Genomic DNA, 22,209 nt, shown 5'->3' with positions numbered 1-22,209 from the left:
GGTTGCACAAAAATGCGAGAAATCGGATGAAAATTTCAAGCGAAAAACACGCGTACAGACTCGTATAAATTCCATGGAATTATAATCAACTGAAATTTTGGAAACGATCGAGCATCGAAGAAACGCGAAGCGTGTTCGCGCGTTGTGTATTGTACTTACGTGTTAAGCTCTAGGCGTAGTGCGTCGCGGTAGAAACTAAGCATTAGGAGTTGGAAACTTCGAAGAGATTACGACGAATTAAGCTGGCAGCAAGTTGGAGTACGAGAGGGATGAAACGTCTGTCCGGACTTCCCAGAGAAACATCGTTTCATGTAAGTTGCTGTACCTTAAACAAATCATTACATTTGTTAACTTCAACGCTCGAAACCATCTGCCTTTTCTAAAGAAAATACTCTCATAGATTATGATAAATTATTTTCGTAAACAACACGTATTTTTATCATTTTTATCATTTTTATCATTTTTATCATTTTTATCATTTTTATCGTTATCATTATAATAGAAGTGTACGAACGCAAATCGATTGATACGACAACTATTCACACCTTTCGAATTCTTTAAACTACTCAACATATGAAGAATTTGTAAATAATAAAAATTGATAAATAAATGATACGCAATGAGTCTGACCGGAAGCGTGGTTATCTTGTCATCAATGTGTCTCGACGACGACGTATGACGAATCGATTAATATGCTGCAATCAGAGTATTTCAGTACTGATATCAAATCTGTGATCTTATCAATTTCGCGGTGATTGGTATTGCTGTTCCACCTTTAAAGAAGTCTGGATGGTAAGTCATTGAACACTTCACCGTGAACCATGTGGCGACTGTTGGTGTTGCTCTTGGCCAGCTGGTACGCGTACAGCTACAGCCTCGAACCTAGGATCATTGGAGGCGAAAACACGACGATCGACAAGTACCCGTATCAAGTAAGACAATTGCAGATTTACAATGATTTTATCGCGATCGTGTAGGGACTGTCCACGCGAATGAAAATTAGAAACAACGTTTCAGCGTGTACCAACAAAATAACACGTATCGTAAACAGAGTCTCTGTAACAGGTGTCTGTACAAGTCGGAGGCAAACATGCATGCGGTGGATCCATAATCAGCGAAAACTTCGTGTTAACAGCGGCGCATTGTGTCTATAAGTAAATATAAACCGAGTTACGACGGCACTGAAATGATCAATTATTAATTACCGAAACATTTTTCAGTGAGTTATTTCAGGATGTGACAATTCGCGTGAAGAGTACCTATAGCGAGAAGGGTGGCGAATTGATCGGTGGCGTTAAGTTCATGTGGCCACCTCCGTTCAATAAAAATACTTTGGATTACGACATTGCTTTGTTAAAGGTAGTATATGGATAATATTTTAATTCGGTAAACATAAGTAGGCAACGATGCGTGTTCACAGCTTCCAAAGCCTATAACGAACGTGAAACCGATTAAGCTGGCGGATGCTTCGACGGTGGTGCCGGACGGAAGTAAAGCGATGGTAACAGGATGGGGTCGGCTAGTGGTAAGTTCTTGCTAACCGTGTACCTGTGCATCGTTTTGACAGCTGTTGCACCGGTAAACTTTGCGTTTGACGATGGCCGAGTCGATGGCTTCGGTCAACGGTGACGTTCGCCGAGTCTGATTACCTATTGCCAACTCGTGTAAACATCAACGTTCGTTTGTCGATCGGTCGACAATGTTCGGTGGTCATAGTAAACATTCATCGAGTTTGCACTGTCTCGAAACGATGCACGCTCCGCAGACATACTGCGCGCTTCTGCAACGTCTGGTCAGTTGCATAATATGCAGTTACTTGCAGCCTGGCGGAGGGATGTCGAGCACTCTGCAAGTTGCTACCGTGCCTACGATTAATTGGGCAGAGTGCAAGAAAAAGTATGCTAATTTGAAACCTGGTGTCACGGAGAGGATGATGTGTGCTAGTAGTTTAAACGGGGACATGAATGTGTGCCAGGTAAATGTTCTGTTAAATGTAGCGACGCTTTTTCTGAAACGAACATAATAATTGTAATAATTTTGTTTGTGTATAATATAGGGTGATTCCGGAGGTCCACTGGTTTTCAATGGCGTTCAGATCGGCATCGTCTCCTGGGGTGATGGATGCACAAATCGTGGAAATTATGGGGTGTACACGCGAGTATCCAGTTTAAATAATTGGATACAAAAGACGATGAAAGAGATGTAACGATCGAGGATACACTTGAGGAAGATGTGAAAATTAAAATAAAATTTTTCTACCATAGTGTTTACTAGTTATGACAAATCGAACCCAGCTGAATAGAAAAGAAATAAAAAGGGAATATGATAGAAACGCGATGAAAGAAGCATCTTTCCAACGTGAAGCTCGCTAATGATAAGGCAAACAGCTTCTTGTGTGCACGTATTCGAAGTTAAGTTTCTCGTTTCCACGTTCTCACCTCCTCTTCGTCACGTGGAATTATTAATTTTACAGCTGACTCGATCGTGCCACGGGTATTCTCGTTGGCGCGCCATTGCATAGATGGTTTTGCAGCTTTGCACAGGTGGCTGACTCGTAAAGGGCTGCTGAAACGAGCGTCGACATTGTACGTGACGCCGTTGATCGGCGTCTTCTCGTCTCGTAATGAGAACCAGCAACGATTTCAACAGAGTTTACCTGGCCCTTTTACGTTGCTAAGAATCAAGACCAACGTGACATCTTCAAATTCAACATAGATACTCGGACAATTGGGAAAAACAAAATGTCCCAATTTGTTTTTATATTATAAATTACATTAGTAATTCCAAAGAGCAAATTTAATCATTATACGAAATAATTCATTCTCAATATCTCTGATAATTTCTATTTATCAAAATACTTAGAAACGCTATCTCTACCGGATAACACTTCGAAGAATTAAAAATCAAAGGGCAAAAAGTATCCTCGTTATTAATGACATTTATATAAGATGTGTGCTAATTTGCGAAATCCCGTGGGAAAACTTTCAATTATTCGTAACCAATTTTTTTTTTTACATAGAATGCGACTTCTCGATCCGACATTTGGTAGGAACGATTCCGAAACCGTGTTTCTTTTTGCCCTCTCGTTCTTCGACAGGGCACGAGTTCGTGCTCGTTACAACGGTCGCAGGGACAACGATTGAGAAGAAAAAAAAGAAATTCAACTTAATTGGTTCGTACCGAAGGAGCGATGTTATCGCGAGCTGGCGGTGTTGAAGTTATATTTTAGTCTTGCTCCTTTTTACGTAATCCGCGCGGAATCTAGGTCGACGGTCTCGAGACTTTCCTGGATCGGAAATTTTTCTCGTGTTCGGCTAAATTGATACGAACGACAATTAACCCGAATATCGAAATAAAAGAAGGGCGAGCCTCGTGTCGAACAGCTAGTCCTTTCGCCAACTTCCCGCCATGTATACCTGCTTATCGTTCTTGTTATTGCTACTCGCTCCGTTCACATTGTCGCAGTACTTTTTGTTCCAACGTACGTACACTTGGCCTTTCAAACGTCTCGTTCAATGGAAACGTTTCAATTGATCTTAACGAGGAAAATATTCAATTAAACTCTACGCTGCTCGACTTTTTCAAGAAATCCTCTTTGTTCAGAGAAAATGTATATTTATTTGTAACGCAGGCAGAATTTTATATATTACTGTTAATGTATTTTTTGGAAGGACAGAGATTGACACATTTGAATATCATAAATTTATTACAATTGAATAATTGAAAGAAAACTGTAAATATCATTAGTGCTATATTAATTTCCGGAAGTAATAAGTAGAACGTTTCTACTACAGTCCCTAACGTGTTAATTGTATATCTACTTCTAAAGTAGAAAGTAGAAAGTAGAAATTTTAATGGTACTCAAACGTTTCTATCTATTTTTGTATTCTACTTATTCGATTGAATTCAATTTGTAACGTCAGTCTTAATTTCTCGGCTTATACTTTCAATTTGTCATTTCACATCACATATTGACATAATTATTATTAATTTATTGCTAAAAGCTTTTCTTTTCTTCGATCACTCAATTATACTCGTATACCAATAACAGATGATGCTTCTGTTAATAATGCATATCATATTTTAACAAATTACAGATTTTAATAACAGATCCATTATTAAGATTGTTCATTGATAATCGTGTTATTTTATTCGAATCATCCAACATGAAATTATTTCGTCAGAGAGAAATTTCAACAACGATCTCTTCTGTGTTCGTCCAATTGATTTTAAGGAAGATCATTAAATCCCGTGAACGTTCGTCGAGCAACGTTACTGTTTAATTAGTAGTTTTTCAACGAGCATGCAGGTGGAAATACAATTTCAATTATTGATTTTTTCCAGTTGATGAGGGCCGTATTGTTGGAGGCCAGCCAGCGAGTATCGATGAACATCCGTATCAAGTAAGTATTCTAAACGATTCGAGCAACTGGTGAAGACTGGTTCAAATCTCTCGAGCAGAAATATGTAAAACAGTTTTTCTTCAATATTGCATCGATTATACAACGTGGTTTTTGACACGCCATTAAATTTACAGGTATCTCTGCGATTTAACAATCGTCACATATGTGGAGGAGCAATTATCAGCGAGGAATGGGTCATCACTGCGGCCCATTGCGTTCAAACGTACTTCTTTCTTCATTATCAAGCGTAATTAGTCTTGTTATCGACACGTGCACCCCTTCGCTAACCAGTGTTCTATTGTTTCAGGAAATTCATTCGATTCGTTTCGATAAAAGCTGGCACTTCGGACCTCAGAGACGATGGAATCGTTATCTTCGCGAAACAAATCATCAGCCATGATAATTACATGAGAAGAAACGCGGATTACGACATTGCTTTGGTTCGGGTAAGTTACATATTTATTTTTCATAATTAAATTCATTCTAGTTTACCTTGAAATTTTTATATTTAAAAATATTTCGAGATCACCGGTGCAAAGTGTATCGAATCTTAAAAATGATTCAAAGTCATCAAAGTGTTAATTACCGCGTTAATCCATGAAAACCGTACCCGTTCGCAGTAGAATGAAATTTCGTACAAACGCATGCCGGTCAATTGGAACGGCCGAAAAACAAGAATCAAAGGAAAGAACAAATCATTGCACGGTCTCAAAGAAACTTTCAATCGATTCAGAGCAAACGTAACGTCAATCGGCATCGAGTTTATTTATCAACGGGACACGGGTCTCCCGGTGGAACAAAGCCGAAGAATTCAATTATCGTTTCACAATCAATTCCGCAATGCACAAGCTGGCCGGTTGGCAGCGTTGAAACCAATTACAATTTCAGTTGGAAAAGCCGCTGGTGTACAGTTCATGGGTGAGACCGATTCTGCTGGCACCGATAGCCGATCATTATATCGCCGGTAGCAAGGCGGTGGTCACCGGTTGGGGAGTTTTGAGAAGTGACGGACCGTTGACCGATCAGTTACGTAAAGTCGAGGTGCCGTTGGTTTCTAATTCAGAATGCTCCGAATTATACGTGACCCGACCGATCACTTCGAGAATGATTTGCGCCGGTTACGTAAACCTCGGAGGCAAGGATGCGTGTCAGGTAATTACTCTCGCTAATTGTTCCTTCAACGACTCGAGCGTGCGGTTAATCTTTTTTTAATCGCGCCATTAAATTCAGCTTTGTACGTTCACTTTGCATTGTTTTTTTTTTTTTTCACCACGAAACGAATGTCGTCATTCAACGGGAACGTTTGGTAAATGATACACGTCGATTTTTATGGAACTTTGAAATCTGTATTAAAATTTCTGCTTGGAAAGCAGTTTCCATTTTGCAGTTTTTGATATTTCGAAAATGTGAAGTGATTAGTGAAATTAAAAATATCTTTCTCGAAGTTTTACCTTCAATTTTCTCCATTTTCAAATCTATTACTTCTTGTACGTATACTAAGACATAGCTTCTGAACCGTTCAAATTTTCACTGAAACATGGAGAGGTATGTGTATCTTTGAATAGACTGGAGAAACTTCACTGCTTGAGCTGAGCAACGAATGGAAGTTAATAGAAGTAAAGTTAACGTTTCCCGTTCCTTGGTAAACGTTAAATGTTGTAAAATTGAAGAAACGTATATACATTTGCGCTTTCCTTTAAGAGAGAAAGTTCCCCACCGTTCAACCCCTTCCATCGGTGTTTGTGTAATCTTCGCAGTACCATTGTTTCCGAAACATTGGTCGATCCAGATTCAAACAATTCAATGCCGATAATATTTTTCCTATTATGTACCTTTATATTGTTTAAATTTTCATCCACAGGGTGATAGTGGAGGACCCCTGGTGCAATATGACAAACTAATCGGAATCGTGTCGTGGGGTTTCGGATGTGCAAGACCAACCTATCCAGGCGTTTACACAAGTATCACAGCTCTTCGAAGTTGGATCACTGAGAAAACTGGATTCTGAATCATTCTTCTTTAATTACTAGACTGAGCGTACAAGCTCTAAAACGTTTTTATTTATCCTTATGCGACACATAATTAAATTGTGCAAATATTTCCGGACGAAATAGTATACGAATAAAAATACTGTGATCACCATATACAACGTTACTATGATGCTTTCGAGAGAAATAAACACGAGAAAATGGAAGCATTTGTTTTTTAATCCTGCTCGTTTGATTATTAAAACGAGGCAGGCGAATAACGAGCTGATTCTGATGTACAAACGTAACAAGTGGTCCTATAATTGAGCCGATTATATCTGATCAAAAGCATCTGCTATTTAGTCGCGCATTGAACGCGAAAAAATATCATTAACCTGTTAATGAACAAGCTGGTCCAGGCTAACAGAGCTAATTGACAACTCGCTCGGTTCGGTGTTTTATCGAGCGAATTGTCGTTCGTAATAAGGTATGAGTTCTATTAAACCGCTAATTAGTTCGCGCGACGATCGATAATCGTTCGATGCTTTAATTTGCGACTTATAATTGGGATTATAATTGATACGAAACCTATTGCTCGTTCGATTTCGAAATAAAGGGTATGATAATTTCCTGGAATTCTTTTTTATTCGAATTTTAAGGGTAGAAATTGGAAACGATTGTTCGATTTTAGTGCGGTAAAGTTTTCTTGGTTGAAAATTTTCTTGTTACTCGTGTATAGTGGACGTCGGTGTTCGTCGAGATCCACCTTAGGTAACTGCTGACACGAGTATACACGGCTGGATGTATCATAGTTTTACACCCTAATCCATAGGATAGAACACCAATCAGCGTCTGGCCTTCCATCAGCGGAGCACCGGGATCACCCTGCAAGCAGACGAAGGTTGACAGTTTCAGTGATTACTTGCAGTCTCTCTTCCTTTGATTTGCTAATGCATTACCGATCTGCGAATTTATCTCTGTAACGTTTGATACTAATTTGTACTTTGAAAATAAAATTTTAATTCGCCTAGAGGAATCGTGTAGAAGTCGAAAGGAATTAGAGAATAAATTCTTCTATATTTTTAGTAAGATACACTGACAATAATGAAAAATAGAGTAAAGGGAAAGATTGAAATCTATTGGCAACGATGACTCGACCGAAAGCTACCGTTCTTTGTACAGTCCCGACGAATTTGATCGTTATTATGATAACGATGGAACGTGTTGGAATCTCCGTGCTTTATGACAATTTTCTATTATGTTCGATGAATAATGTTCAGCTTTTATTCAACCGTCCGTATTCAAACGTTGCTTATAACGCGACGAATCTTTTGTGCCTTTTCTGAGCGAACGACGTTTCAGACAGAAAAAGGAAACGATGGCAAATATTGGCGTAATGATTTCATTAATCGTTTCTATACATTTGATGCTCCACTTCGGGAAGAGAATCTTCGATGAAAGAGAGATGTGTCAAGATTTTCGTGCATCGTTCAACATATTTAATATTCCACTCATCGGGAGTTGATTTCTTCGAATTGCAATCCGAAGTCAAGCATATGCACGTCCGAAGCGTGTGAAATCGATGCAGCCGACTCGACGCGACGGTCGAGTTAGTCTCGTTTCAACGGGATTGTCGTTTAATTGTTCGGCCAAGCACGTGTAAAAGGCAATCAGAATCGCGTCAACGGGCCCTGTAATTATTCGTTTATTCGTTTCACATTTTTCTGCTCGCTGTCGGCGTCACGCGTTTCATTATCGAGGCGAGCAAGTTATTAAGAGGCGAGGACAAAGGCCGTTACTCGCGAATGAAATCGAATCGAATCGAATCGAACGCTCGAATGCTGAGAATGATTGCCTGCTAATATACAAACAATTGGCAATAATAGAATTCTAAAAATTTGAATACACATTGAAGTCGAATTTGAAAGGTAGTACCAATCAGATTGTTTTGACTATAATGTAACGTGTAATATAAGATCAGATTTTTATAAAACAAAAATTTTTATCAAAATCTAGAACATCCGAATTATCTCAAATCGAAACTAATCGTTCTCAATTAAAATTCGATTTTCAGACCCAACGATTAACCTCCTTTCCCAATCGCATATCCATTTAGCGATTAATTCCCCTAGGAACCTCTTATCTACCAAATCCACGATCAGAGTGATTCATTTTCTTAATCATAGAGTTGTCAAAGCTTCGACTGGCACGATTTCTAGTTCGCCTGCCACGTGCACGCGTATACGTCGAGTTTTTGGGAGCCGAGGTTAGTATTGTTCCTAAAACAGTTGTAGCTGACACTAAAACGGTCTGGTAACGCGTACAGCCTGAGAAGCGTCGAGTGCAGTGCACTGAGCGACGCTCGCGTCGAGTGGCGTCACCCGCGACGAGGTCGACGAATCTCCTCGGCAGACGCTTCAGGATCTTAAGTGTTCGCAGGGTTGTCGTGGCTCGCGAATGCACACCGTTCTCCCTTTTCCTCTCCGGGAGCCTCGTTTCATCCCTCAATTTTCTCGTCTCCGTCTTACCTGACAGGTCTCCACCCCCTGGGTCATGTTGCCCGCGCAAAGCATACTCTGAAGCACAGGTTGGTAGGGGGGCATTTTCGAAATGCAGCTACTCCGATTCACTAAAGGCACTGTCGTCACTGAAAGTCGAGATTCCGCTGGACCGGGCTGAAAATAATTTTTCTATTAGTCTAAAAGCTCTGATACTTTTATATTTATCTAATTTTTTTTCTAGTTTAATTTTCGAAACATCTTCAGAGATCGTTCGCACAATTTCGTCCCGAAATTGGAATCCCTATTACACTCTGCACACCTGTTCATCCCTTTTTTTTTTTATACAATCGAAAATTGGTCCACGTAAAATGTGTAAGCGCTCGGTTCTCGAATATAGATATCTAGTTTTCGTATCCAGACTAAAATTAAATCCGATATCACGATTAAAGTGAATAGTAATCGTGCCTGCATTTTAATGATCGCACGATAACACAGAAAGATAATTGTTACGGGGTATAAAATGGATGACGTTACATTGAAAAAGTAACACGTTTCGATCATATTTCACGATTTTTTCATTTTATTTCTCGTCGGATAAGAACACATACACACATGTTAAACTGTACGTTGATCAATTATAAAATGTATTCGGATAATTGCTGAATGGTGTTCGTGCTTTCTGTCATTTTTTCCGATAAAACGACAGCGGTTTTATTTTATTAATAATACCACAAACGGCACTTACCAGCGTCTGCTTCCAGCCTGTCACGAAACACATCGTTCCATAATCGAGTTCGTAGTCCTCGTTTTCTGGTACCCCGATTGGCAGCAATTTCTCTCCGAATTGCACAGGAATTTTCAGCTGCGTTCCAACAGATTTCGTTATAACGGACTGATCGAGTTCTTTTTTATTACCGATATTTGGTAGACAAAAAGACGATTCATAAAAATGAGACTGGTAACAGGATAAGTACAGAATAGGAAAATTAAAAATTGTGTATACCTTTATTAGGGCGATGTCATTGAGTAACACGTATTCATTAAAATTTTCGTGTACAACAACGTTGCTCACTTTCAATTCATCTCCGCCGGTGGAAAGGGTGGATGTACGCACTCGCACGGTCACCGTGGACGGGTCTGTCCTGTAAGCAATTACGTTTTGTTGTTTGTTCTCTTGTTCGCGTTGATGCAATTTGCTCGATGCAACAACGCGAATTCCGCGAAAGATACTCACCGAAAAACGCAGGACGCAACGGTTACGATCCACGATTCGTGCACCAGTGCACCGCTGCACGCATGAATCCCGTGTTTCTCGATGGACACCTGAATTCAACAAATATCTGTTAGTTGGTCGTGTGGTACACCACGATCCATGAGTTTTAAATTCTGTTTTTCCATGTCGCCGAATTTTTCTTTTATTTCCTGCTGATTTTTTTTTTTGTCCCTCGGTTATTCGATTGTATTAAATTTCATGATTTACACGACATTCTTTGAATGTCACTGAATAGAAAGGTAGGAGATGATATTTTAACTTACGTGGTAAGGATATTCTCTGATATCCACGTACTTGGTATTTTCAAACACAGTCTTAGTATCACAGAAAATAACGCATAAAAGTAATAATATTTTCTTAAACATTTCGACGTCGATTGAAGAATACGACTGTCTGAACTGAATTCGGGTGAAAAGTGATATGGCCAAATATTTCGGCAATGAGAATCGTTATCGAACACCGGCGTCCATCAAAGGTGTTCCACCGCCCGAAGTTCAAAAAGTAGGTATTCGTGGAATTCATTTCGGATGTGAAAAAGTATTACTCACCGTCGAAAAAGTTTCGTCGTTCCGTCGAAAGGTACAAAGCGCGATTGTGATTAGCGATAACGTATCGAGACCGAGATAATGGAAGAATCGTGTCAAGATTCGTCGCGTACCCAATTTCGAGCAATTTGTAATTAATCGATCGATCGTGCTAGATAAAACGTATTTCTTGTACGTATCTATGTATTTTATGTGTCTCTTAAGTATATCATCATTTTTCAACATATTTTCATATCGAATCGAATACAATAACATTTTGAAGAAATCGTTGCTTTGTTAGATTACAAATAAATGATGACGATAGATGGAAGATAAAAAACCAAAGCAGAAGAGCATTTCAAAGCGTTTCAAAACCAGAGTTTCAGCATAACAGCGATCTTGATCGAACTGTCCAACTGGATAAACTATCGGAGAAAGTTCGCGGTGTTCTCAGGATCAAAGGTGGCCAAACGTAAAAAGCATTTCGCGGTTAAACAAACTATTTCATCCGTCAAACTGTCGACGAAAGTCGGTATCGGATTCACTTTTTGTGTCCCACAGTTATTTCTTTATAATCTAGAAACAAAACGATGTACTACGAACAAATGGATCTACAGTGGATCAGGTATCATTGAGATATCATTGAGATGGGGTATGATATTGATTTGCCTGCTAGCTTGCAAATCGAAAATAAGTAAACGAATTGTAAATTTACAAAATATCAATCATTTTATTTCTACATTTATATATTAACGTTTTAATTACATCTCTGATTTCATGCATACATTAAAATAGCAATTACATTTTCCACTTTACTGCATTACACTCCACTAATTTCCTTAATCCAAGAGCGTAAATTAGCCACGTTTGTGTAAACACCTGGGTATTCTGGTTTAGCGCATCCATAGCCCCAGGACACGATACCGTAAAGGGTTCCGCTGGATGTTAAAGGTCCTCCGGAATCACCTTGACAAGAGTCCTTTCCACCTTCGGTGTAGCCAGCGCATATCATACGGCTGGTTATGGTATTCAGTCCCTGATAAGCTTCCTCGCACTTTGTTCTGCTTACTATGGGGACAGATACCCTCATGAGTTGCGACGATGTCATTCCACCTTCCTGTAACATAAATTTACACCGTGATCGTTCCATAGCTATTCTCAAAAAACCTCGATAGTATAGGCGTTTAGTGGAGGAGGAGAAAGGGTTTCGTCACGCCGGACACCTTTAGTTCGGGCCGGGGACCGCTAGGTGGTGGCGAGATGATCGGTGACAGTGTTCTCGCAAGTGGTCGCACGAAACGCCTTTCTCTCCCCTCTCCTACAATAGCTTGTGTATTTTTTTATTACAGATCATTTATTTTTAATTTACACTAAATTTAATGTTGCATTAACTTACTCTGAGTGCACCCCAGCCGGTTACGTTCACCATGGTATCAGCCGGAACCTCCTCGTCCGCTAACTTGACAGGTTGTACAGTTGGACCGAAGCTGAACCCACCACTGACCTGAAATAGAATTTTTATAATTTTTCTTCTTTTCAATGAATTCATACTATAATTTCTTTTGTAGGACACATACCTTCAAGAGCGCAACGTCGTGGTCGATAATTACTCGGCTGTAGTTGGGATGTATCATTATGGCGTCAATGAGGTAACGAGTTCCAAGATTTTTATTACTGTTACCAGCTCGAAGACTGTAACGGCTGGCAACTGATCTGTAATTGATGAAACATATGAAAATGCCAACGATTCCAGCTATCTGTGCAGCTGTGCACGTTTCTCGTTCCGCCTCGGTTAAACTGGCGGCTGTTTGTTCGCCAAAATATGAGCATGGTATTTGATGGCCTTATTGTTATTGTATAATAGGTAACCGGTAATCGTGTTGGAATTCGAGCTGCAAAGCCGATTTAATATCGCGATAGCTTTCGTAATTATTATCGTGATCGGCCAGCGAACGCTGCCAAGCGCGAAAATGCTACGGATCATCCCCTGACGCGAAGGTGTCATGATATGCTATCTCACGCTAATTGAATCGTTCGAAAAGAGATAGCAATTGTGTGTTGTTATATGCAATGTATGGATGAAGAGGAGAATTTATTTTTTAAAGCTTTGTTGGACTTGGAAATTATTATATAAATATTCAAATTGTAGGCGTTCAAAATTATGCTGAAATCAAAGTCGATTTCTGGGAATTTATGAAAAATAGTGACCAGGGACAGTGGAAATCGAATCCAAATGTTCAGGGTTCGTATTGGGCTAACCCACCCTCGATCGTTCTTAAAGTATATAGGATTTAAATTAATAGATATAATATAAGAATATAAAGGGAATTAAAGCATATCAAAGCAAATGAAAGCAAGATCATCGCGCATCAATCTGAAAGGTCAATATAACAGGCAACGGAGGTGATGTTTACATCTGCTTAGCAGGAGCGTACTCTGTTGTTAACTTAGGGTATTTGTGTTATTACCCGACGCAATGAGCAGCAGTGACGGCCCATTCGCTGCTGATGATCGAGGCACCGCAAACGTGCCCGCTGGTTTGCAGGCTTAGTTGATACGGATGCTGACGTATGTCAGCCTCAACTCCTCCGACGATATGGGTATCCGGAAGTGGAGGGTATCCCCTCAAGGCGGTGCCTATAACGGTAATCAAATTTACATTAATTCCTACTAAAATATTTTTCTTTTCAATCAAGTTAAAAGGTGCAATACTGTTTCGCGATAAAAACAGCGAATGAAATTATTTATCCAGGATATTTTTGAACGATATAGCGAAAGAAAATTAAAGGAACGAGCCCCGTGTACTCTCTTTTTTTAGCACTCACCGAAGCATCCAATAATAAAAACACTCAGCACAACGACTCGTAACATCTTAGTGCAATATCAAAGATTGTGCGCCGTGCACCGCTTTTATACTGGAAACTTGCTCCTCTGATTCAGCGGAAAAATCCTTATCTGACGACAGTGCAGCGTGCTTTGCGCAAGTAGCATGTGGTGCAAGCATTCGTAATATCGTAGTTACCAAGGATGTGCATGTAGAGGGGGTGGCATGGGCGGATAGCGTAGGAGAAGAATAGCTGCGCTTTTTCGCAGACGCGATTCTAACAATATAGCGAGATAAAAATCACGTCGTAGTACGCGAGAGGCGCGATAAGATTTTGAATGAGCGTGCACTTTGCTCGATAAGGGATTTTCAATGACCTTACTCGTTCTCGGCCGTTTCCTCTTCACAATGGACCTCGATCTGGTAACGAGCTTCTGCAACAGATTGCTCGAACCTTTTTTCATGGCAACCTTAAGCTCCTCTTATACCGGCATAAAGAGATCGAATGCTAGTTTCAATTTGAATTCTCTCGATGTTGCATTTTCAATCTGAATTTGAAGAAAAATATGTCTATCGATGGAAGATTTATTCAATTTCTAGTGATTCATAAAAATGTTTATCGTCCATAAATTTTGTCGAGTGTCAAGGATCTTGAACAAAATTCTAATTCACACTCGAACCGCTGTTGTTCGATTATTAGCAACCAGGGACCGATTTGCCGGTTTGCGATCGGTGGTTAGGATTTGATGGCTAATTGTACATGCTGATTTACACATTTTGCCAGCAAATATATGGATCGTTGGCGATTGTCCTGCGATTAAATATCCTGCAGCGTCCGCTATGGTGCAACCCTACGATTGGACGGGATAAAGCGAAATGCCGACAATAGACATTAGTTAACGACAATTCCAAAAGCCAATTGTGTAATCTGTCTCCCGGGCTTTGTTCGCTTTGTCATTAAACTCCCATCGTGATTGCGTCGAATCGAAATTACTCATGCTTTTTATTAATCATTTTTTCGTGTTTTGAAACAAAATGTAACGTATTTCCCAATGAAAATTACGGCAATAAGCAGATGTCTCGTAAACACGGAATATACGTTGTTTTTCTGTAAACTGTCTTTCTATCATAATTTCATTTTATCTTTACCAGCTACTGGAACGTTGAAAATGATTGATTGTTTATTTAATTTTCACAGCATGATTCGACGGTTGCATTTCGTAAAATTTAATTATGTCGTGATACATTGTGATAGAAATACAAAAATAGCAGTAGAGATTAAAGTATCGTGTTTTTCTATACTTTGTTTTCGCTTATCTATCGAAATTCTCCATTATCAAGACAATCTATCGTTGATTGATTGTATACATAAAGAATAGGTCAAGTTAAGAGAAAAATGTTATTTAGGGTAATTGGAACAAATAAGATTTCTATTTGTATTTTTGCAATTGCAGAAGAGATTAGAATGCATTGACTGATTGTTATCTATATCGTCGTTCCAACTAAAAGGAATTCGTCTTGCGGATGACAGTAGTCAATTTTTCATGTCTTATTTGAATTCCTTCCCGAAGCACGATTAATTTTCACGCTGCACAACTTTCAATCCTCGAAGAGGATATTCGAAGACGATGGATCGAAGAATCGCGGGAGTCCCATAGTTTTCGCGGCAGAAATTCCATCGACATAGCTGATACGTTTAATTAATTAGTTTTCGAACCGGGGAACCAACTTCTCGAACGGATAATTCGCTAGTACTTTTTTCGTAACCCACATTCGTGAATTGAACTTTTCTAATGGAAATGCTTTTTGGAATTATTTCATCCTCTGTGTTTATTTCTCGATGAAAAACACGTGGACTACTACAAAAATTCTCTCAACACCTCAATTATAAATCTTTATTTGAAAAGTTACAAGTTTTGCTGACAACGAGATAAGAATTAATAAAATTTTTATTCTCAAAAAAATCATGAGAGAACCGGTGTTCTGTAACATCCAGCAATATGCGGTCCAGACGGCACCCTGTCTACTTATACGCCATATTTCGAGGATTGTTACGAGGCGTCGCGACGAAAGTGTACCACGGCAGACTGCGCACTTGCCGACTACCACCGATTAACATATAAATCAAATCTCTGCTGGTTCAACCCTGTCCCACCCGTTTCGACCTTCCCGCACCCTTCTTCACCGGGTTTTCGCCGATCTCGCGTAAGATACGTGTCCTTCGCAGCCTGCGCCGGTCCTTGTGCACGCTTTCAACTTCCGCCTCGTCGAGAAGCAGATGCTTGTCCGGATACGAGCTTCGTCGCGGGCAAACTCGACTGACTCGATATCCTGATTGAATATGTCGCGAAACGGAGGTGGCGGGGCGTCGGAACCGGCCGAGTTTTCCGGCCGAAACTTCTGTCCAACTTGTACGATCACCATTTCTAAAGTAGATTCCACTTTCGTGATGAAGGAGTTCATTTTTTCAAGTGGTTCTTGATTCCCGAGGAAGATTGATATGCGGATGTTCGATCTGAAAGTTTTGAGAAAAACTTGCCAACGTAATAACTCCCCTATAAGGAGTAATAAGAAATGTGAAGCATTAAGAATCGTTGATTCTATGAAGTGTTAAGATGAGACAATTAAAGCTGAACAGGATGGTACCGTTATCGGTATCACGGTTGTAAGGAAGCTCGATGAAGAAGAAGAAGAGGTAGGATCGTCAGAAATTTTCCAATAGCTCGAAGCGAGAGCTCGATGACAAAGAGATTGCCAAGAAGATTCAGACGGAAGGAAGAGAGAACGCTTTACGTTGGGCTGGTTCGTTTCCTTTCCGAGCCATGATGTGTGACCGAGGTGGGACGGAGCCCGGTAACCGTAAGTCTGCCTTGAAAGGACTAACGAGCCCCATCCTGAAAGAATTCTTCGAGCTGCCGTCCAAGCCACCGCCACTTGCTTCCTCGCCGCGCCGTCTCTTCCTTCTTCCTTTTTTCCCCACCCCTATCCGACCCTCGCGTCCTCCGCTTCCTGTTTCTCCCTTTTCTACTTGCTTCATCTATTTCGTCCGTCCCTCTTCGTTCCCTTATCCTCGATTCTATTTCTCCTCCACCATTTTTATCGAACACCTACGTTGTCCAAGGTTTCCAGCGTGATTACTACACGCCAGGGACAGGGGCAGCGTGTCGTATGCAATTTCCACGCTTCGCTCGACGTCGATTTATCGGCGGTAAAAAGTCGGCCGGCAGATTCGCGCCGGAAACGACAAGATCGACCAGATACGTCTCCTAACACCCTCTTTTTCCACCCCTTCGTTCCTTTTTCCCACCGTTGCGCCGGCTGCAAAGTGTAATTCCGCGGTGAACACGAACGAAAATACGGTACTCGCGGCGGCATGATTGCGCCTGGCTGAAAAGCTTCGTAATTGGAGGAGAACCGAACGAGCAATCAGTGGTCATTTCCTTCGGTTCGTTTTTCATGAAACTTTACCGTCGTTGAATATAGATTCATTGATGTTGCTTTCCTGTACTATTTCATGGAATCTAGGTGTTTGTTTTTTTCAAATAATGTATTATACTATTCGTCGCATTAAAGTTTGATCGTTTCAACACCATAACAATGCGATTGCGATAAGTAATCCTACGGTATTTTAGAAATTAAAAAATGATAAGGGAAAGTGGGTGAACTAGAAAAGCTTATCGGATAATCGTTCCTCTCGCGTAGCTTCTGGCGGTGAATACAGAAACACAGCAATTTACAGCGACAGAAATGCAAGACACATCGGATACATAATTGGCTTGTACGATTGTACCGAAGTTCTCGAAGGCGCGAGGATTACCGCGAACCTGATTGTGCCTCGAGCTTTGTGTCGTAATTTGGATCCTCCACCATTCCTCTCCTATCCTTCCAAGTGTGGGGGATCGTGAGCGGAGCGTGGCGTTCCCGGCGCCCCCGGCGCCCCCGGCGCCCTGGGCATATCCTGTGATAGTCGTAAGGTGTCGCGCGTGTAATTCCATCCTTTCTCGCAAGCGGTCCATCACGGGAAAGGATCAGGGCGTCGGGGGCGCCGGGAACGCCACGCTTCGCTCAGAACTCGTCAGTGGGGCTGATGTGGACGGTCCCTGCCCCAGACACCTGGGTTCTATATTCACAGATTTTATATATATATATCGACAAGGCCCGTCGTCACGAAATTACATCGCGTCAACGATAAAATTTGAAAAATCTGTTCTACAAATGAATAGCTCATCGAGGCACGTAAAAAGCAAGGAATTAATTGCACGAAATATTCGTCTAATTTATTACACGCAAGTGCAATGTACTTACCGCGGTCAATTTTATATTTCATCTTGGCCGTTACCGCGAATTCCTGGCGGTTCATCGTCAACCGAAATATCTGCCGTGTATCTGTGTAATATAGCGTAATATTATTTGTAATAAAATTTAATTAACTTCACCGCTGCGACAACCATTAACGTCACGGCCGGTGCATAATACACGACGGTAAATTACGTTTGATGTATCACCCCGTTGCAACGCTCGTTTCTGCCTACGGTAATAACCGAGAATTGGACAACGAGGCGCCATCGGCGATTAGCTACCTCGTCCCTCATATTTTTCCAAACTTTTCCGTTTCCCGCTTTTCCCACCGAGGATCGTGACAACGTGCCGTCGCTGGGCTCGATCTAGCTGCCAGCATCGAAAACGTTCGCGTCCGTATCGCGTCGCACAGCGTACGGTTATTTCCCATGGCTGTCATTGTCCGGTTAAATTAATTCATTAAAACTGTCGGGCTCTGGTAAACATCGACGCGACTGGCGAAGGGAATTAAAAAGGACACGCGATCGTGTCAGTATCGTGTTGCTCGGATGTTTTCTTAAAATAAAATTCCAATGGTCGATGAAAAATTAGCTATTATATATTTTTCAAAAGTGATATAAAAATTTCGTGTTCTCGAGGAGACGTACGAGTTACATTAGGACGATATGGGGGAGGTTTGTTCAGCCGTGAACGGGTTATGCGGGCTCGTAAGTGATTGGGAAACTCGGTAAAGTAACCAGAGGAATAATCAAGGTTTGCGCTTCGTACGTCGATTCTCGATGGCTCCGATCCCTGTTACAGACGTTCACCGTCGTCAGCGTGTAACTTGTAAAGCGTAGATTGAAAACAAGAGTCGGTGATGAGGGTAGATCGTAGAGAACCCTCTGGCTAGATGCCTGATCTACCGGTTAGCCAATCTCAAACCTATTTCAAGTTATTATATTTGGACTCAGAACTCAAACATCTGTTACCAGTCTAATTGTTATTCAAGCATTCGAGTTATAATTTATTTCGAATTCACTGGATTCGAAATGAAGGGCGCTCGATAATGTTCCACTGGTTTGCACCTCGAGTTTCAAAAACCCTATTTAATTAACAAATCCGAGAAAACAATAGACCTCTCGGTCGACGAGTGTTCAACGATCGAAACGAGTCGATGATTTTATGAAAATGTTTGGAATATTCGATGGGCGCTTAATTTAACTTGCAATCGAAACGTTCTCGAATAAATTCCACTAATTTCGTAAAAACATCAGGAATTAACAGCTGGTGAAAATTGAACAAAAATTGCCATCGTTAGTAACTTGTCATTAATTACTCGCGTTTGTACGCGTCAATTAATCAAATTGAAAATCGCGCGAAACTGTTCGAAAATAGTGGAAAAATTCGTGGAAATGTTTTAAAGATTTCAAGCGACGAATAACAAGGTTGGCTCGCTCGTAATGCGAATATCTCGGTGTCGGGAAAGAGACGACGATTTAAATCGGACTACTTTCCAAATTTGCTCGTGTGCTGAACATTTGTTTTCATAAAGAGGATAATCTCTTAGGTTCCATCTTACTGCCAACGTTGCACGAACTTTACCTTAATCCGTTACCCGTGGACTACCATTCTCGGCGCAACTTTCAGGCTACTTCTTTTCGCTGCTTTCACTCGTGTAAATCCGTACATCGTGAGTTATGCTGTTCGAAAGTAGAATCCAGCGACAAACGTTATTCCGGTTGCTCTCTAAATTATTTTACCGTCTTCTTCTTAAACTGGCTCGGATTTCACGCAGATATTTCGGATTTTCCCGTATAATTTGATACTCGAGTGTCGCGTTTCCCGCCGCTGGAGACCAACCGAGAGTTCAGAATCTTTGCAACGAATAGTTTTCTATTTTTATGTTTGAAGTCATTAATTATCCCTCGAAGAAATATACTTAGAATTTTCTTTTCATTATTATCCTCGTCTAGATACTTTCATCGTATCTTTTAACTATCATGCTTTCCCGGTTGTATGGTAAAGTTTGTGATAACTATGTACCAACGAGCTTTACGATAAGACACGTTTTGGGAGAAGTATTTTGGCATAAAATAGCTTCCTAGCCGGTTGTACGATTCGTGTAGATGGTAAATCTTGTGTTCCGAGAGCAAACGTTGTAGCATGTTTTGATAGGAGAAACGTATCTTAGTCTGCTTGAGATAATCGCATGCTTAGAACAGGGATTGATAGACGAGCGTCTGAAACAGATTCTCCTAGTACAAGTTTCGGATATGTAAATAGGTTGAACCAAGTGGATTTTGGTAGTTCGAAATGTTAGATTGAGATTGGCAGCCGTTTTCAAACAGCCACTCCAAAAGATATTATAGAAGCAGCTATACAGCGAACCGAAATAATTAATCACTGTAATTTTTATCGCGACGAACGTATTTATACTGCTTATTTTAAATTCTCTTTCGCAAAGCGTACACGGAACGCAAGAGAGCATTTTAATGACACCGCAATCGTGTAAATTAAAAGCGCATGCCACGGCTGTTCAGACGAGTAAACAATTTACTGCGGCTACGGTAAAACATTTGCTCCCCCATAAACAAACGAAGCTATCCAATTTGTAGGAAATGCATTTATCCTGGCTGTAGGTGACCATCAATGGCAAGTATAATGGAGGCTGTATTAACGCTGGCAATGTTAATCGCTCGTTCAAAGCTGCTTAAATTACTTCAATACCCTGCGTATCACAACGCTCGTTTTATATTTTATTAACCAACTTACAAAGGGAATTTGTAGATTGTAATATTTTGCAATCCTTTATAATACCAAAGCACGCTTATTTGTCACGTTAAAACATTGAATGACGACATGAACCATAATTGCTTCTTTCTTCTTTTTAATGAAAAAAAAGTGCGTTCCAAAAAATTCACCCATCGTTCATTGTGGATGAAAACAGAATAAAGCTGAAAGGGGGTAACTTTTGTAGACCCTCGTCGAGTGTTTACGTGATAATCGCAGATCGTCAAGGCGAACGTGCTCGAGCGTTCGATCAAAAATGCATACTAACACGTTGCTTGTCGCGCCAATCGAGTTGCACACAATGCAGCTGACTGCATCGAATGCCTTCGAGCGGTGCAATATGCGTGAAACGTGTGACACGCGACACGTGTCAAGCTCGGCCAATCGACCACGCAACTCGATTTATGCCCGAACATACGTAGCGAACCGTAGCAGGTTAAATTATTTCGTGAATTGAGCGCGTACCAAGGCGACGCGACGATGACCCTAATTCCGATGATTCCTATCCATGAAACGATGGTATATCAGTTAGACAGAAACACGATTATTAATTATTTTTTAGTTGAAATCGGTATCGTTAAAGAATACATTTAGTTCCATTTCAAGTTAGCTGATATAACATTGGAGGATGAAAGGATTAATCAATTCACGTGCAAGAATTCCATCGAACAAGGACTACTCCCCTCGTAACCGGTCTCGAAGATTCGGCAACTAGAAAATTAAGGATTCCTGTTTGATCTCGAGCCCCCGACACTTTGAATCATTATGCATGCCGTCGGGGGGTGAGCCAAGCGAGGGGTGAAACAACTTTCTCCTTCGACAGAGACGAAGGGAATTGGTTCAACGATGGGGGAGGACGAAGCGAGGATAGACGGAGGTTCTTCCTGTCTCTCCTCCTCTTTGGCTCTTGCTACCCTTGCATAATGCATCGGGAAACGCCGTTAAGGCAAAGACGAAACTTCCCTGAAGTGGAACGCCAGAAGCACACACGTCTTAGCTTGTCTCCTTTCGTCATCTTCTAGCTATATTTCTTATTTTTTTTATTTTTTGTTTTCTGATACCTTCATTAAAATCTTGTTTGACAATAACAAGTGACCTATGTCTGTTCGAATCTGGATTGAATATTAGGGTTGAAAGTTAAGACAGTAGAAAGTATAAAATATCCTATTAAATCAAGAGAAAACAACAGTATAGTCGTCCTTTCCTTGTATTTTTAAAGATTTAGAAGTATTTCGATTCTATCTATGATATTTCCAATTCCCTGGCTATCCTGGTTACAACAATGTCATTGTTGCTTTAATTCCCAAGTATCGATCTCCATTTCTACAGCAATAATCGCGAAAAACATTTATTAAACGAAACGTCGCCGTTCCTCAACAATGGCTCCTCCATTCAAGCAGAACGCCATAAAATCGTATCGCTAACGCAACAGCAACCCCCCAACAATCTTACCTTCTAAAGCTAAATGGAAGAATTTGTAGTTTGATCCTTGAATCTTTGCTGACTCCATTAATTTTATATCGGTATATTCGTTAACCAATGAATTATTAATTCCAAATGAAACTAGTGCAGAGGTGATACTGAAAATTCATATATTCAATGAGATAACGTTAAACGAGATTATTTAATACACATGGATATATTAT

General features: G+C 40.5%; 3 protein-coding genes across 3 annotated transcripts; 1 reads left to right on the top strand and 2 right to left on the bottom strand.

Moving 5' to 3' along the window:
* The first annotated feature begins 504 nt into the window (after positions 1 to 504).
* Positions 505 to 6,597, top strand: LOC114874753 (transmembrane protease serine 9-like). The gene is made up of 13 exons (XM_046285485.1): positions 505 to 932; positions 1,066 to 1,154; positions 1,221 to 1,359; positions 1,421 to 1,525; positions 1,823 to 1,975; positions 2,057 to 2,202; positions 2,716 to 2,743; positions 2,863 to 3,172; positions 4,345 to 4,403; positions 4,538 to 4,626; positions 4,711 to 4,849; positions 5,292 to 5,555; positions 6,265 to 6,597. Exons 1-13 carry the CDS (start codon positions 822 to 824, stop codon positions 6,409 to 6,411), a joined length of 1,779 nt encoding a protein of 592 aa, XP_046141441.1. The 5' UTR covers positions 505 to 821; the 3' UTR covers positions 6,412 to 6,597.
* Positions 6,598 to 7,057: 460 nt separating this feature from the next.
* LOC114874754 (trypsin 3A1-like) lies at positions 7,058 to 10,509 on the bottom strand. The gene is made up of 6 exons (XM_029184337.2): positions 10,408 to 10,509; positions 10,106 to 10,194; positions 9,875 to 10,013; positions 9,617 to 9,733; positions 8,899 to 9,045; positions 7,058 to 7,255 (listed from the first exon to the last, which is right to left on the bottom strand). Exons 1-6 carry the CDS (start codon positions 10,507 to 10,509, stop codon positions 7,058 to 7,060), a joined length of 792 nt encoding a protein of 263 aa, XP_029040170.2.
* An 865-nt stretch (positions 10,510 to 11,374) lies between these two features.
* LOC114874741 (trypsin-7-like) lies at positions 11,375 to 13,569 on the bottom strand. The gene is made up of 5 exons (XM_029184318.2): positions 13,494 to 13,569; positions 13,137 to 13,305; positions 12,246 to 12,381; positions 12,065 to 12,172; positions 11,375 to 11,785 (listed from the first exon to the last, which is right to left on the bottom strand). Exons 1-5 carry the CDS (start codon positions 13,537 to 13,539, stop codon positions 11,489 to 11,491), a joined length of 756 nt encoding a protein of 251 aa, XP_029040151.1. The 5' UTR covers positions 13,540 to 13,569; the 3' UTR covers positions 11,375 to 11,488.
* Positions 13,570 to 22,209: the final 8,640 nt, after the last annotated feature.

This window comes from Osmia bicornis, chromosome 4 (assembly GCF_907164935.1).
Source record: "Osmia bicornis bicornis chromosome 4, iOsmBic2.1, whole genome shotgun sequence".
In the NCBI taxonomy this organism is placed as follows: domain Eukaryota; kingdom Metazoa; phylum Arthropoda; class Insecta; order Hymenoptera; family Megachilidae; genus Osmia; species Osmia bicornis.
The sequence above is the reverse complement of the archived record's forward strand: the minus strand, read 5'-3'. Positions and strand labels throughout refer to the sequence as shown.